This window comes from Crocodylus siamensis, chromosome 13 (assembly GCF_052110815.1).
Source record: "Crocodylus siamensis isolate JL-2025a chromosome 13, ASM5211081v1, whole genome shotgun sequence".
Taxonomy (NCBI): Eukaryota; Metazoa; Chordata; order Crocodylia; family Crocodylidae; genus Crocodylus; species Crocodylus siamensis.
Window position 1 is genome coordinate 13748353 of NC_143407.1, and position 18633 is coordinate 13766985.

General features: G+C 47.5%; 1 protein-coding gene across 2 annotated transcripts; it reads left to right on the top strand.

Annotated features, from left to right (window-relative positions):
• Positions 1-5688: 5688 nt before the first annotated feature.
• UBE2T (ubiquitin conjugating enzyme E2 T) lies at positions 5689-17013 on the top strand. Of its 2 annotated transcripts, none has more exons than XM_090025986.1 (6): positions 5689-6069; positions 8304-8364; positions 9033-9138; positions 10056-10154; positions 10322-10405; positions 16481-17013. In XM_090025986.1, the coding sequence occupies exons 1-6, from the start codon at positions 5961-5963 to the stop codon at positions 16607-16609; spliced, it is 588 nt and encodes a 195-aa protein (XP_089882112.1). In that variant the 5' UTR covers positions 5689-5960; the 3' UTR covers positions 16610-17013. The 2 variants fall into 2 exon arrangements, with proteins under 2 accessions (XP_089882112.1, XP_089882111.1); XM_090025985.1 differs by having other exon boundaries at positions 5693-6069; positions 8295-8364.
• The last annotated feature ends 1620 nt before the right edge of the window (positions 17014-18633 follow it).

The window sequence follows — 18633 nt, forward strand, 5'->3', positions numbered from 1 at the left end:
GGGCAAGCCCTGGGCCCAGCCAGATGGATGCCCTGTTCCACCCAGGTGGGGGCATCAGCATCAGGGTGCAGAGCACTGGGGCTGGGCACTTGGTGATGCCCAGTAGCACCCCAGGTGGGGCCTGGCTCAGCCTATACAGCTCCCAGCTCTGGGCTCGGCCTCCCTGCATGCCAGGCACAGCACAAGCGGGGCAGAACCATCTCTGGTGTGGGGGCCTGGCTGCAGGAGCTCCCCAGACCCCAGGAACAGCTGCGGCTGCCCCGGCTTGCCCAGGCCCCAGTCTTGCCCACCCACAGTTCTCCTCCAGGGGCCCAGGCAGGGACCGGGGCCAAGACCAGGGCAGGCACTGCGCAGGGCCACTGCACTGCAGGCTCCCAGACAACTCAGCCCTGAGCACTGCCTGACGCAGCTCTTCCTGGGATCTGGGGGGCTCCTGCAGGCCCCCACACCAGGGGTGGCTTGTCCCTGCTCGTGCTGTGCTTGGCATGCAGGGAGGCCGAGCCCAGAGCTGGGAGCTGTGCAAGCTGGGCCAGGCCCCACCTGGGGTGCTACTGGGCATCTCCGAGTGCCCCAGCCAGGCAGCATCCTCTCACCGCCCTTCCCTGTGGAGCTGCGTGAGCCAGGCCAGGCTGGGCTCCACCTTGAATGCCACTAGGCACCCCCACCTGCCTATTGCAGCCTGAGTCTGCAGAGCCCTGGGGCAGCCCCCACTTCCTGGCCAGCCCCTGCTGTCTTCCAGCTGCCGCCTTCCCAGGGGGCTGGCTGGGCCAGCCTGCCTGCAGTGCCTCCCCCTGTGCCTTCTTCTCCCTGAGCCACCCAGACCCTGCCTCAAGCACCTGGCTCCAATGCTCAGCACCCTGGCGCTGCCCCTGCCTGGGTGTGATCGGGTGTCTGTCTGTCCGAGACCCGACTGGGCCCTCCCTCCCAGCCCTTGGCCCGGGCTTCCCCCACTCCAGGACCATCTGGGAGGCCTGAGTGTCTCGGCCCTGGCAGCTGCAGCTGGAGTGTTGCTGCCTCCTTCCACTGGACACTGCCCTGGACCACAGCAGGCTCAAGCTGCAGCCAGTAGCAGTGGGAGAAGTTGGCAGCGAGGGACACATCCTTCTTCACTTATTCCTTTTTTTCTATCTTTTTCTCTCTTTTCTCTCTTTCTCTCTTTTTTCTTCTCTTCCTTTTTTTTTATCCTTTTTTCTTTCTCTCTTCCCCCTTGTCTTTTTTCTTTCTCTTTTTTCCTTCCTCTTTCTTTCTCTTCTTTTCTCTTTCCTTTTTCCTTTTCTCTTCTCTTCTCTCCTCTCTTCTCTTCTTTTTCCTCTCCTCTTTTTGTAGTTCTCCAATTTACTGTTGTGCAAGGAATAAGGAAGCAGGTGCCACACAAGAGCCAGGGCTCAGACAGCAACAGTGGCTTAAGGATTCCTAAGAAAGAACAGAGGCTGATCATACCAAACAGCGTGAAGTTTTCCAGGAAGGAGCCAAAAGCCGACTCTGGTAACAGCATGAGGAACACAAAGAAGGAGGTAAGAGGGCAATGAGTCAGGCATGAGGCTGACTGGGCTGGGGGAGCTAGGGTTTAGGAGGGAGAGGCAAGGGCAAAGCACCAGCATATCAGGGCTGTTCACTGCCACAAAGCAGGGGGGGTAGGGGGATGACAGCTACAGTTGGACCTATGTCCTGGTGAGTAAGGGAACAGGGGGAGCTCTGATTTTTTATGATAAAAACATGAAAATCAAATGCCAAAATATATATTTAAAATTTATTTTATTATAATGATTGAGGTACTTGTAGGCTTCCCAACTGCTTTAAAATTGTAAATATATCAATAAAACATTGTGTTCAACTGATACCTATTTATTTCATTTTAATTATGGAAAATGCAGATTTTGGGGGTTTTAATCAGAGCATTTGGGATTTTTAAACAGAGAAAACCAAGATCTCTGCTAATGAATCTGTTTGTGGCCAAGAAGCCCAATTTGAGAGCAACACAGCTTGATACAAGTTTCACAGTGTGTGCTGTCTGAATTGGAGCCCAAATTAATAGCATACTGCTTTCTTCTTTCTCACTTAGCTTCCATCCTTTGGATCAAAGTTACTTCAAGTTGAGTTCCACCCAGTGCCAGACGTTCCCTCCAGATTGGACAGGATTCTGCACACTCCCCGCAGCTTCCTACACTGATTGAACAACTTCATATCATTTTTGCAAACATCATGATACCACCACAGAGGGCAACCTTGCTTTCTAGAGCCATCTTGAATCTCACTATACAAAATATTCTTGGGGATACGGGCTTTTCCCATTCTCCTGATATGGTCGATCCACTGGAACTGTTTTTTCTTGATAATGGTGCTGTGGCAGGGCACTGGCTGTGCCTGCCACTTTAAGGGCCTGGAGCTGGCAGCTGCCAGGTACCTAATGATGGCAGCCATTTTAGATTCAGGGCTGCCCATATAAATACGGCAGTTTTCCTGCCGGGGGGCCTAGCAACAATGTTGCCTGGCCGGATGGCTGCTGATATCAGGTGGAGGTAAGGGAGGAGCTGTAGGGGATGGATAGGAGGCTCCTGGTCCCGGGCATGACCTAAAACTGCACCCTGCTGAGAGTGGGTGGCCTGATGGGGCTCCCAGTGGCACAGGAGCCCCAGGAAATACCAGGCTAGTTACTACCCCGGTGAAAGGCGGGTCAGGGCACCCTAACTCCTAGCCCCCACAACCAGGTGGGTTACCCCTTTGTTGGAGGGTCGGGAACATGGACCCCGTGGTGAAAGAGTAAGGGCCATAGTCTCAGGCCTGTCTGAATTTCCCCTGACTGGCCCATGCTGGGGCCAGGACCAGAAGGGTCAAAGGGCTGGGGGCCCACCGCAAGGAACGCCCAAGAGCTGAGGGCCTGGGGTTTCAACTGGCCTGGAGGTGGGCCAGGGTTAGCGAGCTGAAGGTCCTGGTGGGGGGATCACACCTGAAGGGGGATCAGTTCAGGGAGCTATGTTGCCTGGTATGATGGCAGAAGAGACCGCCTGAGAGGAAGAATCCAGGTGGGGGTTCAACAGTAGGATTCTGGGGCCCAGTGTGGGGGCCGGTGATTATGAGATTGATAGACACCATCTGTGAGGCTTGGGCTGCAGTGTAGGGGAGGAAAGGAGCCACAGATAGTGCCCCCTGACATCGGGGCAGAAAATGGATAGCCTCCCGCTTGATTGACATCTGTTAACTAATTAGCATCAAGGCATGCTGAGCAAGAACACGGGCGGTTAGCCCAGGAACAGGTGAGCAGGCCACAGTTGGATTGGCCCCGAGCAGGCCCCCTGTTACAGTGTCTAAGTGCGTCAGTCCTGTGCATTTCATAGTTTCATAGTTGGTAGGATCGGAAGGGACCTGAGCAGATCATCTAGTCTGACCCCTGCCACAGCAGGAAAAAGTACTGGGGTCAAAGGACCCCAGCAAGGTGTTCGCCTAGCCTCCTTAAAGACCCCCAGGGTAGGAGCCAGCACTTCAGTACCTCTGTTTGGTATTCTGTCTTCCCACTTTATTTTCAGGTTCTTACACAGACATCTCACGTGGAAGCTGTTCAGTCTCTTGGTATGCCTAGCATATGTAGTCCATGTTTCTGAACCATAAAACGGGATGGCAGCATACGAGTCTCGTAGATTCATATCTTCATCTTAGCTGATAGTTTGGTGTTATTCCATGCATGTTTTTGCAATAGCCTGAAATTCTTAGCCGATTTTCTAACTCTGTCAGTCAGTTCAGTCTGAAGGTCAAGATTCCTGCTGACTGTAGAACCCAAGTATCAAAAACTGTCAATGATGCCAAGAGATTTATTTTCCACAGTGATCTCAGGTATTGGTTCTTTCACTTCTTGGTACATGATCAGAGTTTTCTGGAGACTAATTGCCAACCTGAAGCTTTTGCATGATTCAGAAAATCTACCTGTAGGAGCGTATGCTAAGGACCAACTCTTTGTCCAGGTCTCCACCTCCCCTCCCCTTCATTCTCACCTGCCACTCCTTGTTAAGAAATAAAAGGGAGGTTAGTTGACCAGAGAAGAGCAGAGATTCACCTGACTGAGGGCTGTCCTCTACACCCTGCTCCTTACTATTCCTGGCCAGGTGTTCCAAATCTGTGGCCTTAACTTGGGATCACTGTGCCCCTCAGTTAGTCACTCCCTATTAGCCCCTTATGATCTAGCTGTCATCCATGTGCCCAGAGACACTCCTTATAGGCTCACTACCTAATGGATCTTTTTGGTCTCTCCTGCTGTGACACAATCAGTTCTTGGTCCAGTCAAGAATACCAGCTCCTGACTAGTTTGTTTCACAATGTCATAAAAGTTCAATTACTTATCAATGAATGTAATAGTTCCTCCGGATTCATGGGAGAGGGTTCCGTTATCAATGAATTCTGCAGTCTCTCTTAATTCTGAAAGGAGTAATCAACTATAAATGAATTGCACAGTCTTAATCCATGAAAAAGTGATCAATTGCCAATTAATTCCATGGTCTCCCTTAATTAACTGAAGATTTATCATGGGTCATGAGCCTCCACCATCTCACTGGCATGGTAGAAGAACAATTCATTATCAATGCTTCTGACAGCCTCTCTTGAATCCTAGCATCCTAATTAATCATTAATGCATCCTGTGGATTCCCTTTAACTTCCTGAATATCAGTTAGCCATCCCTGAGCCTCTCCGTCTGTATCCTGTATACAAATTCAGTTGATTACCCCCTTTTCTAATCAGGGGTGAGGCTCATAGCACTGCACTAGCACCTTAACAGCAGTCTGGGGACAGGTTTAATCCATTACCCCCAGAAAAACACTCCTTCCTTTTTCCAACAGTTGAGTTCCTCTTCACTCCACTTCACAGTGAGCCTGACATTGCTTACCGACTGTCTGCTTTCGAGTCTTCCCAGGCTTACTGGATAGCACCACCATGTCCCTGTGCCAAAGCTGAAGAGATCCCAGCTCTGTCTCCACATGGTTTGCATGGCGTTCTCTGTTTGCCGTGCATTCCTATCTCTAGCGGTCTGAGTGTGCCAGCACCTTCTTTCCAGTCGGCTGGAACTCCCACAGACCAATGAGGGCTCACTTTGTTGGCACATGACCACATGTGGCCAACACATGGACCTTTCCTCTGGCTGCTCTGACAACCGTTCAACCCCATGGAACTTTTTGGGGTAAGCTTATCCCCTGACCCCATCCCAACAGTGTTCCTCAGCCAGAATAGGGACTGGAGCTGGTTTCCTGTTCCTGAGGCCCCTCCCAGCCCTCATTTTCTATTCTATGTAAGTTAGAAAAATAGCAGCGTGGGCACATGGCAGGCCAAGGCCCACGGGGATCTCCATCCATCGCACGTGTCTAAGTGTCCTGCGACGTGAACATCCCCGCTCACTGCACTGCAGTTTTTGAAACAGCCCTTGCAACTGGCCTGAAGTTTTTCCAGGAGGGAGAAAACCTGTCCGGGCTTTGTATCGACTGTCAAAATACGCGTTGGCGAGCACGGCTTCTGACAGAGGTTCATCCCCAGGACCCCCCGCCCCGGGCGGTCTGCGGGCAGAACGCAGGTGCGAGGCGGAGCCGGCAGGGGGCGCACCGCACGCGACGGCTCTCGGTGCTCCCTGCGGGCAGAGCGCCCGCTGCTTCCGGGGGCGGAGCTCTGTGACGGCTCCTCCAATCGCCGCCCAGGCCTGGGCGTTCGAACGGGCGCGCCGCAGCCGTTGGCTCTTTCTGGCCAATCGGCGAGCGGGCGGGAAGAGGCGCTCGGAGGCTCCGTGCGCGGCGGTGAGCGGGTGCGGGAGCCACTCCACGGAGAGCCCGGGGGGGCCGCGGGCTGGGACTCGACCCGGAGACGCCTTCCTTCTCTTGGGGCTGCTTTGGGGACGTGGGGTCCCTCCCCCGCACGGTTGTCCGTTGCTGTTGGAGGGCAGCGCCGGCGGGGAAGGGCCCAGCTGCGAAGCGCTACGTTGCAGCACCATGCAGCGGGCCTCGCGGCTGAAGAGGGAGCTTATTTTGCTGACCACGGAGCCACCCCCGGGCATCACGTGTTGGCAGAACGAAAGCCGGGCGGACGGTCTGCGCGCTCGTACGTATTTCCGGCGGTCTTCTGCGTAGATTGGCCCTTTCCCGCGGGAAGAGTCTAAACCGGGGATTGGCAGCAGAGCCACTGGAGGTGGATACGGCTACGGCTTCACCAAGCAGACCGGACTTTTTCCCCTGTGCCCACGCCGCCATGGGGAGAAGCAGTGGCGGCCGGTCCTAGCATCAGCCCCCCTCGCAGCCGGGCGGGGGAGGGTGCCGCTGGCTCTCGAGCGGATGTTCCCAGCCATCAGGGTGCCGGGTCGTGGCGCGAGCTTTAACCACTGCTGCCAACAGTTCTGTGCCCAAGCCACGCTCATGCCCACACCATGCTGATTGGCTGGGCGAGGATCTGTCTCCTTGCTTGGCCAATGATTGTGGCTTTAGGTTTTGAAATTGAACTGTGGCTAGTCCCTTCTGTATCAAACGCAAAGGCTAAGAGATGATCAAGAAAACTTCAGTGGATTGGTTTGGGTTTTTTTTGGAAAGAGTGCTTCTGTGAAAAAGGGCAATGAAGCTCTGACCGACAGGAGGACTGCCTCTGATCCTTGCAAACCTCCCTTCCCCTTCCACGTACAAATTAAATTTAAAGATGTAAATTAGATCGTTTCTATGCCTGGTCTGCCAAAATTATTTGTGTGAGTTTGCTGGCCCACAGTATAAAAAAAGTTGGGAACTGCTGCTCTAGAGTCTTGGCAGAACTGATTGGCATATCTCGCTGCATAGATAGATATGTATATCTATATATCTCGCTCATTAGACAAAACTGATTGGCATATCTATCTATGCATAGACTTTAAATAAATAACAATTTGTAGACTTTTATAGGGGATGAATTTACCCAGAACTGGTTAAATATTTACTTAACTCTTATCCACTTGTGTATTTTGGAATGTCACTTCTTGATATGGTCTCATCAGTTGGATCACTGTTGCTTGTAGCTTGGGAGCGTGAACAATAGAAGGAGTAGGGGGAACAGGTACTCTGTGGTATGCTTGCTTTTAAGCTTGTAGAGACATCTGTCACTTGAATCTTTTTAAGCTACGGTTGGAGCTCTGATTCTGGCTTTTTTCAATACTGCTCAAGGATTTGTGTACACAGGCATGCAGATGGGTGTTATAGATGCTTGGGAATACAGGGCACTTATGTATGGGGAGCCTGCTCCGACGCGCTGGAAATCCAGAAAGCACGGAGCATGTAAACTGATGTGCTCTGGCAGACTTGCGCATCATGTGCATCAGCGGTGCAGTGCACCTCCGCACTGAGAAAATTGTGGTGGTACACTATGAACTAAAATATGCTAAGTGCATCAGTTCAAAGCATGCCACTGCCATTTTCTCAGTGTGGAAGAGGTGTGCTGCGCTGCTGATGCACATGATGCGCAGGTACTTTTGATTAGTGTGGCTCGCTAATTAAAAGCACCTGGTGCCACTTGGGAGCACATGTAAAAATGCCCACAGATTCTGGTCAAGAGGAAGGCCCTGTGAATTCTTTGTGTAATACAGTATAGCCTTTGTCCCTCCAAAGTCATTTCTCTTCAGGTGCTGCGTCCCAGAATATACAATACATTGGAGCAGTACTGGGGTTTTAACTTTTAATTCTGAGATGCTAAACATAACATCTTATGGAAATGTTTAGGCTCTAGGACAGGTCTTGATTCTGATTCTGAAATTGAGCACTAATTCAGTTGACTTTTACAGTTGGCTGATGGTTCATCATAGTTATTTTATCATGCTTACCGACTGGAACTTGACAGTTTTCTGGCTTTCAGAAGTTAAAATAAACGATGACTTCTGAAGTTGGAGAAGCAAGCAAGTGTTGAGACAGGCCTGGAGAACAGGCATAAATCTTATGTCAGCTCAAAAGGAGATTATACAATTCTCTCTCATCCCATACTGCATAGAACATCTGTTTAGCTGAGTACAACTAGTACAGTTATTCCCTCCCCTTCCACAATTGAACAACTAAAGGAGTGTTTGGACATTTGCTAAATCTCCTGAAAAAGTACTGGGCCTGTTTGTACTGGTGGGTTAGATAATAGATTTACTGACAAAGTGGTGAAGTCTGCTGCTTTTGTCTAATTCGGGTGGTATTACAATTATGTAAGGGTGGGAAGGGGATGCGGTGACTGTAGCAAACACATGACTTTTTGTGGAAGTAGGCGAGGGTGTTGACATTTATACGTGTTGAATGTTATAGATACCTAACTCCTAACTTCTTTCGTCCTTTAAGAAATTTTAGGTGGTGAAGGCACACCATATGAAAAGGGAATTTTCAACTTGGAAGTAACTGTCCCTGAAAGGTAAATAGTTGATATCATCCAGGAAAGTGGAACATGATCAGAAAGGCAAACTTCATGTTCACCTTCCTTTCAAACAGTTAGCCTGTGTAAAACATTAGCGGGTGGTGTGCTGTGTACTGGAAGGGCTGGAGCATTGGGATAATGCTGCAAGTCTGGCCTTTTGCGTTTAGCCCCCCTGCTTCTGACACTGAATTTTTTATTTGTTTAATATATTTATTTTAAACTCCTTAAGAGCATGTTAATACTGCAACAAAATTTTTTTAAAAAAGATGTTGGCAGGCAGGATCCTTAAATTATCTTGCTGTCCTAAAACGCTTTTGAAAAGGACCTGTCTGGACATTGTATCTGTTTTTATCCATTGCAGCTTACCTATAAGTAGTAGTATGAGGGTGCAGGGCAATGGCTAACCAGAGAAAGGGAGTCAGTGCTCTGAGAGCCAGAAGCAAAACTAGCAGTAGTCAAGGCAGGTGTGTTGGACTGAGTGATCAGAGATGGGATTGCTTCTTCTACAAACTACCTGATGTAGTCAGACCCTGGGTAGGACATATAGCTGGGTAGGGCATGTGGCAGTATTATTTGTTGCAATGTGGTAAAAGAGCAGAAATATAACAAATTTTAAGTAGGTTTTATTTCAAGCAAAATATTTCTTTAATACGTCTTCCTAAAAGATACCCATTCGAACCACCAAAGATTTGCTTTCTGACACCTATTTACCATCCAAACATTGACTCTGCTGGACGGATTTGCCTGGATGTTCTTAAATTACCGCCTAAGGTAAGTCAGCGTTATGAAATGGTAGTGTTGCTATGGGATGCTCAACTCTGCGGTCTGCTTTGAAATCTTTTTAGACTATTTAATATATATGTGGAAACCCATAATGAAGGCTGTCATGTAACATACACTGTTGTTTGTCATTAGGAAATACTTATTTTATCTTTTGTAATACTTCAAGGGAGGGCTGTCCAGCTTTTAGTGCCCATGGGCCACCTGCTGTATAGGCCCCCTGGCACCACTCAACCTTCCCCCTGAGTCAGGGGCAGGAAGTAGAAGTTGTAGAAGGGAGGGGGAACCAGGAGATCCCCTGTCATGGCAGCAGTAGCAGGAACAGTTGGGGGTGGTACCTGTGCGCGAGCCTGTAGGCTGTTAGTTGTGGCTGCATGTGGCCTGTAGGGCCCCAGTTGAACAGTCCTGCTTAAGGGCTGGGGGTTCATTGTCCCTCTAAAGTGACATCTTGATGCTGATCTAATAAAATTATAGAGGACAAGATGACATGGAGGTGTTGTGTTATCTTAATACATGCTAGGCCCATCTACACATGTGCTTTACTACGCAGTAGACTAATTTGCCATGCAGTAGTGTCACCGTCTACATGTGTGACCAGAATGAGTGCCATGTCTCTGCAGCCACTGAGTAAATTCACTGAGCTGTACTGAACCAGCAGAGTGACATCCAGTTCAACCCTGGAAGGACTTTTTTCTTTGTAGGCAAGGCTACAATCTTGTGTTGGGAAAGAAAAATTGATTCCCAACTAAGTAGCTCCCAAGTGAATGGTGCATCTTTTCTGATGGTATCCATTTTGCCTACTGCATTGAGGTCTTCATACCACTACAGTAAATAATGGGCTCTCTTCATGTCAGCAAGTGTTCACTTATCTTTCTGTTTAACTTTGTTTTATTGTTGTTTCTGTGAAGGGTGCATGGAGGCCTTCCCTGAACATCTCCACGTTGTTAACCTCCATACAATTGCTGATGACTGAGCCAAACCCTGATGACCCTCTTATGGCAGACATAGTATGTGCTTTTTTTCTAACTCCCTTGTGTGTTTGCTAGTGCATGTATTTTGGAACGTAGATCACATGATACGTTTGCTGTCTGTCCTGTATTGATTCAGAGGACTATTCATTGACCCATGATTGAAGTTTCTCTTTTTTTTTTTTGTTTTGTGCTTTTTTTTCTAGTCCTCAGAATATAAATACAACAAACCACTGTTCTTGAGAAATGCCAAAGAGTGGACTGAGAAGTACGCAAGCCAGCAAAAGAGTGTAAGAAAAGACTCTTTGACTTTACTGTGGGTTATCAGGTGTAGATTAATCTTTGCTTGTTCAGTCTTGCCAGTCCATTCAAAATAATAGTGAATGATGCAGATTCAGGTGTCATTTTCTGACCATTACTTATTCTTGTCTCATTCCTACTAACCCTAATGTGCGTTTTGGGTGTTTATTTCAAGTAATTTTTTCAGGATCTCTCTAATTGGGGGCTAGCTTCTTTATCTTTCCATAACAGCTCCTGGATTGCCAGTGCTCTGAATGTGCCATAAGCTGAACTTGCTGAATTTAGCTTTTCCTTTCAGAAATTCTTGTCAATTCTGGTTGGGTAAACCTAACCCTTTTGAAACATACGTAAGGACATAAGGCTAAGTTAAGACCTTGCATTCCTTATATTTGATCTGCATGGATTTATGAAAATAAACTGTATTTTAAAACTTAACTGTGGTCATCTCAATGCCCTTGCTTAAGATAGTTTCATAGTAGTTAGGGTCAGGAGGGATCTGACAGATCATCTAACCTGACCCTCTGCCACAGGCAGGAATGAATGCTGGGGTCACAAGACCCCAGACAGGTGATCATCTAACCTCTTTTTGAATTTACCCAAGGTAGGGGCAAGGATCACTTCCCTAGGAAGTTGGTTGCAGATTTTGGCTGCCCTAACTTTAAAATATTGCCTCCTGATCTCTAACCTAAACCTATTCTCCATCAGCTTATTACCATTGTTCCTCATCACCCCAGGTGGTGCTGGGGAGAAAAGGGCTCTACCTATTTGCTGATGATCTCCCCTGATGAGTTTGTAGGCAGCCATCAGGTCCCCCCTCAGCCTCCTCTTGCTGAGGCTGAACAGGTTCAGGTCCCTCGGTCTCTCCTTATGGGCCTGTTCTGCTGCCCTCTCACCAAACGAGCAGCGCTCCTCTGAACTCTCTCCAGGCTGGCCACATCCATCAAGTCCAACTCCCTGCCATGGGCAGGAAAGAATGCTGGGGTCAAATGATGTCCTTTCCTATTTGTTTTGGGCCAATATTCTGCCCTACTGTAAAATATTAAAATAACTGTATACCAGCTATATAAGTGGGAACGTGTCCTGTTAACATGCTCATGACATTGCTTTGCCAGCACACTGAAAAAGTTAATTTTAATTTACTAGAAGGTGGCTCCCATGCTTTTCTTGCTCTGCAGTAGAATCTAGAGCAGGGATTTAGGACCCTTTTGTGCTAGGTGCTGTACATACATATTCATGGATGCAATAGATAACAAGTATAACAGGGACCATATAAGTATATAACAGTAAAAAAAAAAAATAGATGGAAGGGCACAGCGAATAGCAAGATGAGGGAGATTAGAATAACAGTCAGAGGTCACAGCATAGTAGCTACATAGCCAGAGTAAAATGTTGTATGGGCCTCACAAAAATACTGACCTAATATTCACAGGCATAGGAAGTGCTAGTCATTTTTTGATGTCAGCATGTGGGGAAGTATGTGGGTGCTGCTCTTCAGCACTGTATCTAATGTCTAGCTCTTAAAGAGATCTGACACTGGGTTTGCCCAGATTTATACCAGGCATCATGGATTGCCTTAAGAACTACCCATGTGCCTCAGGGGTGCTCAATATGGACAAAGGAATAGGCTGTTCACCTGAAGATTTATAGGCAGCTGAGTTTCTTGAGTACCACATTTGTTTGGGAATGTGTGCTGCAGTTGTAACACTAGGGGGCATCTGGATACTTGATAATTGTCTGATTTCTCTAAATTCACCACACTTGGCTTCTCAGCTAGCAAAAATGGTCCACTCTGCATCCTGTGCTCAATTAACCCTACTTCCCTGAATGCTCCATTACTGCCTTTTGCCATCAAGAACCTCTGTGCTGCCCTCTGCATCCAGATTTGAGCTCTGAGCTATATGCTCTGCACCCTTCTTACTATCATCACACTGTGCTGCTTTTACTTCTGTGTCATACCTTGATCTACTCTCCTTCCCCCAGTTAACCACTTAAAAATTAATCTTACTGAAAGGTGGAACACCTGGCAAAAACTGCTTCATTATGTCACTTGTATGCAGGGATCCTGGTTTTACCTGATTTTAAAAAAATGGCTAGTTCTTTGATTTTAACCCCCCCCCATCTGTGATTAAAATGAACAGCCCCCTTGCTCTGCTTGTCCCCTTCCCACCCCCACATGGGCCCCCCCCCCCCCAGCTCTCCTGGTACACCTCACTACCTCCCTCAGCCCTGCTGAGGGGGCTGGGCACTTTGCTTTGCAGCCCCCTGCCCCTGGCAGGCGGTGGCAACTGCTGCAGTGGAGTAGAGCCCAGTTCTCCACCCCCACCCCGCTTGCCTGGTGTGGGCTCGGGCAGGGGGGTGGGGCCGGCTCCCTGCTGCTACGTACACGCTTGGGGGGCAGGGGAACCTGTGCCCCCCAAGTCTGTACATGGGACAGGGTGGGCTGCCCCCTTGGGCTCCCAGCCTGCTGCCCTTTGAGGGGCCTCCGCAGCTGGTGCTGCAGGGCACAGCAGGGCCATGCAGGAAAGCTGTTTGCTGCTGTGAGCTCCGCACTGCCCTGGCTATGTCTCCTCTGTGCACAGGGTGGTGGCAGGGGGTTGCACACGGGGAAAGTGTTGCCAGGGCAGTGCGGAGCTCACAGCAGCAAGCAGCTTTCCTGAGTGGCGCTGCTGTGCCCTGCAGTGCTGGGTCACACCCACTGGACTGTGGAGACCCCAGGGGAGGGCAGCAGGGCAGCAGCCTGAGCCTGCAGCAGTGGGGAGCCAGCCTCGCCCCCTGGATGAGCCGCCCATGGCCCTGTCCCGCTTTTTACCAGGGCCTTGCAGCCGTGCACTGCACCCACATTCACCACCCAGCTGGGCAGCAGTCCTGGCCTTGCTCAACTCCCTCCCTTCCTATGGGGGCCTCAATCCCCCCCAACACTTACCTGCAGGCTGCCTGGCAGCCATGTGGCTATGCATGTACACGGCACACCCTGCCTGACTGTCCTCTTCCCTTCTTCCTCCCAGCCCCTCTCAGGCTGGAACTCTGCCAGTATGCAGAGGGCTCATTGCAAAACTGCAAAATGTGTAGGTTTCTCTGCTAAAATGAGAAATCTGCAATTTCCTCTAGTAAAAGGGGAAATCCACGTTTTACTCTGTTTTTCTGTGGGAAATGGAAAACCTGGATCACTGCTTATATGTAAGCTTTCTCCTTCTCTACCTGAACAGTGGCCATTGTTTTTTCTAACATCTTATCTAATATGGACTGTGAGCTTTTTGGGAAGGGCATGCTCTTTCATTTGAAAGCTCTGTCTCCTGTGCACAGGTGTCTCACTCTTGTGCCTGATGGACTGTCATGATGTGACTGTCCTAGCGGTACTCAAGGCCAGGAGATCCCCCTCGTGGAAGGCTTCTCTCGGAGAGCCAAGACTTGCATCCATTAAGCAGTGGGTTGCCAGTAAAGTGAATAGTTGCATGATGATGCACTTCTGGCAATGTGTATTGCCAGGTAAGCAGCTTGCTATATTCTGACTCGGTGACAAACTAATGACATTAAACAAGTCTAACGGCCAGGTATGGAGAATTACAGTAGTCAAGCCTAGAAGCTATAAGTATGTGGATCACTGGCCAGGTCTGAACATAGAATACAATGTTACATAGGTATTTCTCTCCCTGCTAGCTTCGCTTGAGTATTGCCAGCCGGCTACTTTCAGTTCAGTTTCTGGTTTTAGCCTCTACTCCCTATGTGCATTCTAATCCATCTATTATATACTAAAAACTATGTTAAAAGAGTGTTAAGGCTACCAATGTAGGCTTCAGCCAAATTCACGATCCATATCTGACTTGTTTCTTGAGCACTGTCTACCCAATACAGCGAGTTTTGCTGGAGTCTTGGGATAAAAGAGTAAATTAACCTGTTATGGCTATGGAATAAGCAGTTGAGATGTGACGGTGACTGGTTTAATCAGTCAGCACCACATCTTCATAATAGCTCTGCAGTGTGAGCTGCTCCACTCATCTGAGTCAGGGCTGTCCAGTTAGCGGTGGCTTGTTGCCATTCCCTTCCTCCCCATCTTCCTCTGGCAGCAGCTGGAGTCTCTGGACTTCCCCTCCCTCTTCTACGTTCCACTTCTTGTCCCCAACCAGGGGGTGGGTCATAGTGAAGCTGTGCTGGGAGCTGAGGGTGAGGTGTGTGTCACACAGGCATGTGGTGCATCAGGGGAATGGGCCCTGCCTCATTGGGGTATGGGGGAGAGGGCAGATGCATGAAGTGCATCTGGGTGGCCTAGGGGTTCCATAAGTCTCCCTGGTTTGGCTTGTGGACACGCAGGCCCACCAGTGCAGCCCATGGAGAGTTTGATCCCCAGTCGCTTAGAAGTAGGACAGTCTTGACCTGAATGATAAATCCAGTGCCAGCAATACATTAAATGACAGTGTTAATTAGAGCTGGCCAACTTTTGTTAATAGGAAAATTCAGAACTAAACACATGCTTCCTATTTTTTTTAACTGAAATTTTCACTTTTTTTTCTTTGAAAAAACATAAAATTCCTAAAATTTGAATTGTTGTTGTTTAAACATGTTTGTTATGGCATTGCCCGAGGAGTCCCCACAAAGGGACCCTAAAATCCTGTGCGCACACAAAATAAAAAACATTCCCTGCCCCAACAGCTTATAGTCTAAAGACAAGATAGACACTGTTTGGGAGAAGGTGTACAATGCACCAGATGAGTTAGCAGTGTGGTGTCTGTCGGTGTCATATTCGTTCCAAAAAATCCCTACCACCAAAAATGTGGGTGGGCTTGCGTAGGAGGGGGTCAGCCAACTGGAAAGAAAAATTAAAGGAAGTGGGAAGAAGGGCAAGTAGAATGAAACAGGTCAAAAAACTGGGGAAAGTGAAAGGAGAGGGTTAGAACAAATAGAACATTGCAGGGAAAGTCCATCCAAAACTGACTGCAAACACTCGATGGGAAACTTTTTGTTGTTGGTTTTCTCTCCTTTTTTACCCACTCATTGTAATACCCAATGAGCATCCAGCATTTTGTTGTTTCACTTCATTACATTTTCAAAACTTCCTCAACATGGAAAAAGTTGGTGCCAGAGTTTCGTTTCCCTTCTGCCATTCTCGAACTTTCCCAACTTTTGACTGTTTTGGAAAATCAGAAAAATGGAAAATGGATGGATGGAGGGAGGGAGGTAAATACTTTGGGAGCAATTCATATTATTGCCTTCGGTGGGGGGAAAAAACATAGGGAGAAAACAAAAATCTGGTTCTCTTTTGATACCTTTTGCAATTGTTTCTGTTTCTGGAATTATTTTTTCCAGTTGTTACCCAGCTCTGTTACTTATTTCACCTAAACAACTGCTCATTTTGGGGAGAAGGCCTTTAAGAACTGGAGCGTTGGCTTGAATGGCAAGTTCATTTTCATAAAGGCTGGGGGATGTCAGGCTCAGGTCTTAATAATTTGGAAGTGCTGTCTCAACCCAAGCAGGCTCAGTTTTGGTCAGTATTTGGATGGGAGGCTTCCTCACATAATGTCCTGCAGCAGCTATGCTTTGTTGAATACTGCAGGTAATTTTGTAGTTCAGTATTGAACCAGTATGCCATTGTAGAGATGGGTAGCATGAATGTTTTGTTGCAGGAGATAAAGCCTAAAATAATGCCCTTTCCTGTTTGTGATTTGATAAAAGGTGCCATGATTTTTTTTAATTTGTAGAGAGAGAAATTATAATCTTGCTAATTTCTAATTTTATTCTGGAAGCAAGTCGCTCTGTTTCAGAAGAGAAAGCCAAATACTATATCCAACTGCAAATTCCTAGAGTGCTGTGCAGCAGCATTGAATAGTCGCATTCTACCTCAGGACTGATTACATTTCCACAATTACTCTGGATAAAATGCTTTGGGATCCTTTCATGAACCCAGTACTAGACCATGGCAGTGTTTTTTCTCTGAAGGAGATGCTAGTCCTGTGGTGTCTCGCAGGAGGTGCGCAGACCTGGTGTGATAAACATCATCTTCCAACTGACTGTAAATGTTAGAAAAATAAATAATTTAAAAAATTACTTTTTTCATCACTTACGCTATACAGGCTTCCGAAACTCTGAGTGAAGAAGTGAACCAAACTGAGGCCTCTACCCCCAAAAAATCTGCTATTTCCCAGAAAAGGAAAGGAAGCGATACCAGCATAAGGGAGAAAAAGTTCCGCCTTGATTCGTAGAGGATTTTTGTCTTCGATTATCATTTTCTTGGACTACTGTTGATGTTGTTTTCATTTTCCTTCCCTTCTCTATGCAATGTGTAATTAAATATTTTAATGAATGTGTAATACTGGCAAGTTTTACTTGTGCCCCCCCCCCCTTTAAGCTAATGTGTGTGATGACAGAATTTTTTGTTTTTTAAAAAATTATTTTATTTCACATGAATAACACTACTTGTGTATATAACCTAGTTTGGCCTGTACTTGTGTCTGCATATTTTGAAAGAATGCAATAGTCCGTTGTTAGTGATTGTGTATGAATGACAAGTTACATAACATTGTCCAGCGCATGGTCAGTCTAGTTTTTGTTTGTGGTTCATGATGGGCTAGAAATTGCAGTGTTTAATAAAAGGTTATGTTTGAACTTGTAATATTTTGCTTAGTTTCTGTCCATGATTTAGATGCCAGCTCATCTGCCTGTAGAAAATGTCTCCTTTTTCGAAGTGATACATGGGTGTGGGTCTAAGTGAGTAATGTGCACTGTATAGCAGTGATGCTCACCGTTTTTACAGATTGGCTGAGGGCCTCAAAGAAAAGCATTGCCCAAACTTTGCATGCACAGGGAGCTCTTTGGACTCACAAGTTGTTGTTGTAGGCTTTGGCCAGAGTCATGCAAAAGTGGTGGCTTCAGCCACAGACTGCACTGTCATGCTCATATGTTTGTGTAGAGCTCCAGCAGGAGCCACACTGACATACCCTTATTTGAGCAAACAAATACTGTGTTAAGCAGTCTGTTCATGAGGGCTTCATGGACAACATTTATCCCATGGGCCAAAGGTTGAGCACCATTGCTGTGGAGCAGGGGTATCAAACATCCAGTTCATGGGCTGGATCTGGCCAGTGGAGCCTCTTTCTAGGCAACCAGAAGTTGCATGGAAGGTAGGGCCTCTTTGGTCATGGCAGCCAGCAGTGAGTTTGGCTTGCTGCCACTGCCCCAAGACCTGCCACCACTGCTACCCCCTTACTCTTGTTGGATTCACCGCTGCTGCAGTGACCATGGCCCATGTTTTTTACTGGATCTAGCCTGCAGAGAGCCCTTCAGCATGGATCCAGCCTTGGACCCCAGGTAAGTTTGCTCTACAGCAGAAATATAATATGTTAGTGTCCTGTCTGTTCCTTAGCCACCTTCACATCTGTACAATAACCAATTTATAAATCAAAAGAATGGCTGCTGACAGATGTGAAACCCCTCCCCCAAAAACGCACTTTACCAGAAGAAGCAGTGTGTTACCTTTAACTTGGCTCCACAGTGTCTGTATAAATCAGGTGCTTCAGCAGGGCTTTGGTATTGTGGAGGAAAAAAGTGAACAGAGCTTGAAAAAGCTGACTAGGGATAAGCAACTATAACTTAAAGTAGCCTATACTTTTTTCCATTTTATGAATTGTCACCAGGTTACACTGTTTTTCCTTTTGCATTGGTGCATAGCTGCAAAGGAGCCAGTTTATGGAGTTAGATTTTTTTTTCCTAAGTGCTTAGCTGATGTGGACAGTATTTGGGAGTTGTGGGTAATGAACACTTGTGATCAGCCTTGCCTGAAAAAGGCCAACTTGTACAGCCACTGAATTCTGCCATTAAACTTTATCTGAGCAAGCCAGACACCTCACGGGGTGGGGTGGGGGAGGTATTTGTCAATGGCTTATCTTAGAAACGAGCCAAGAGTTAAAAGTTACATACTTAACAGTACATCTGTGTTCATTACATGATGCTAAGGGCAGTCATGCATAGAAACAGAAACTGTCATACTGTATTAAGCCCTCTAGAGCAGTATCTGGTCTGTGATGATCAGTTCTAGAGGCTTAGGGAAATTTATGGATGTAGTGGATACAGGGAAATGGAGCCCTGTGTTACTGTTATACATTCATGCAACAAATGAGTCTAGCACTTCTGTGCCACAGCAGAAGCCAAGTTTCCTGTTCCACCATAGCAAAGCACAAATATATTTAGGTGGAGTGGATAGGACTTCAGGTAGGAGAAAGTGATATGA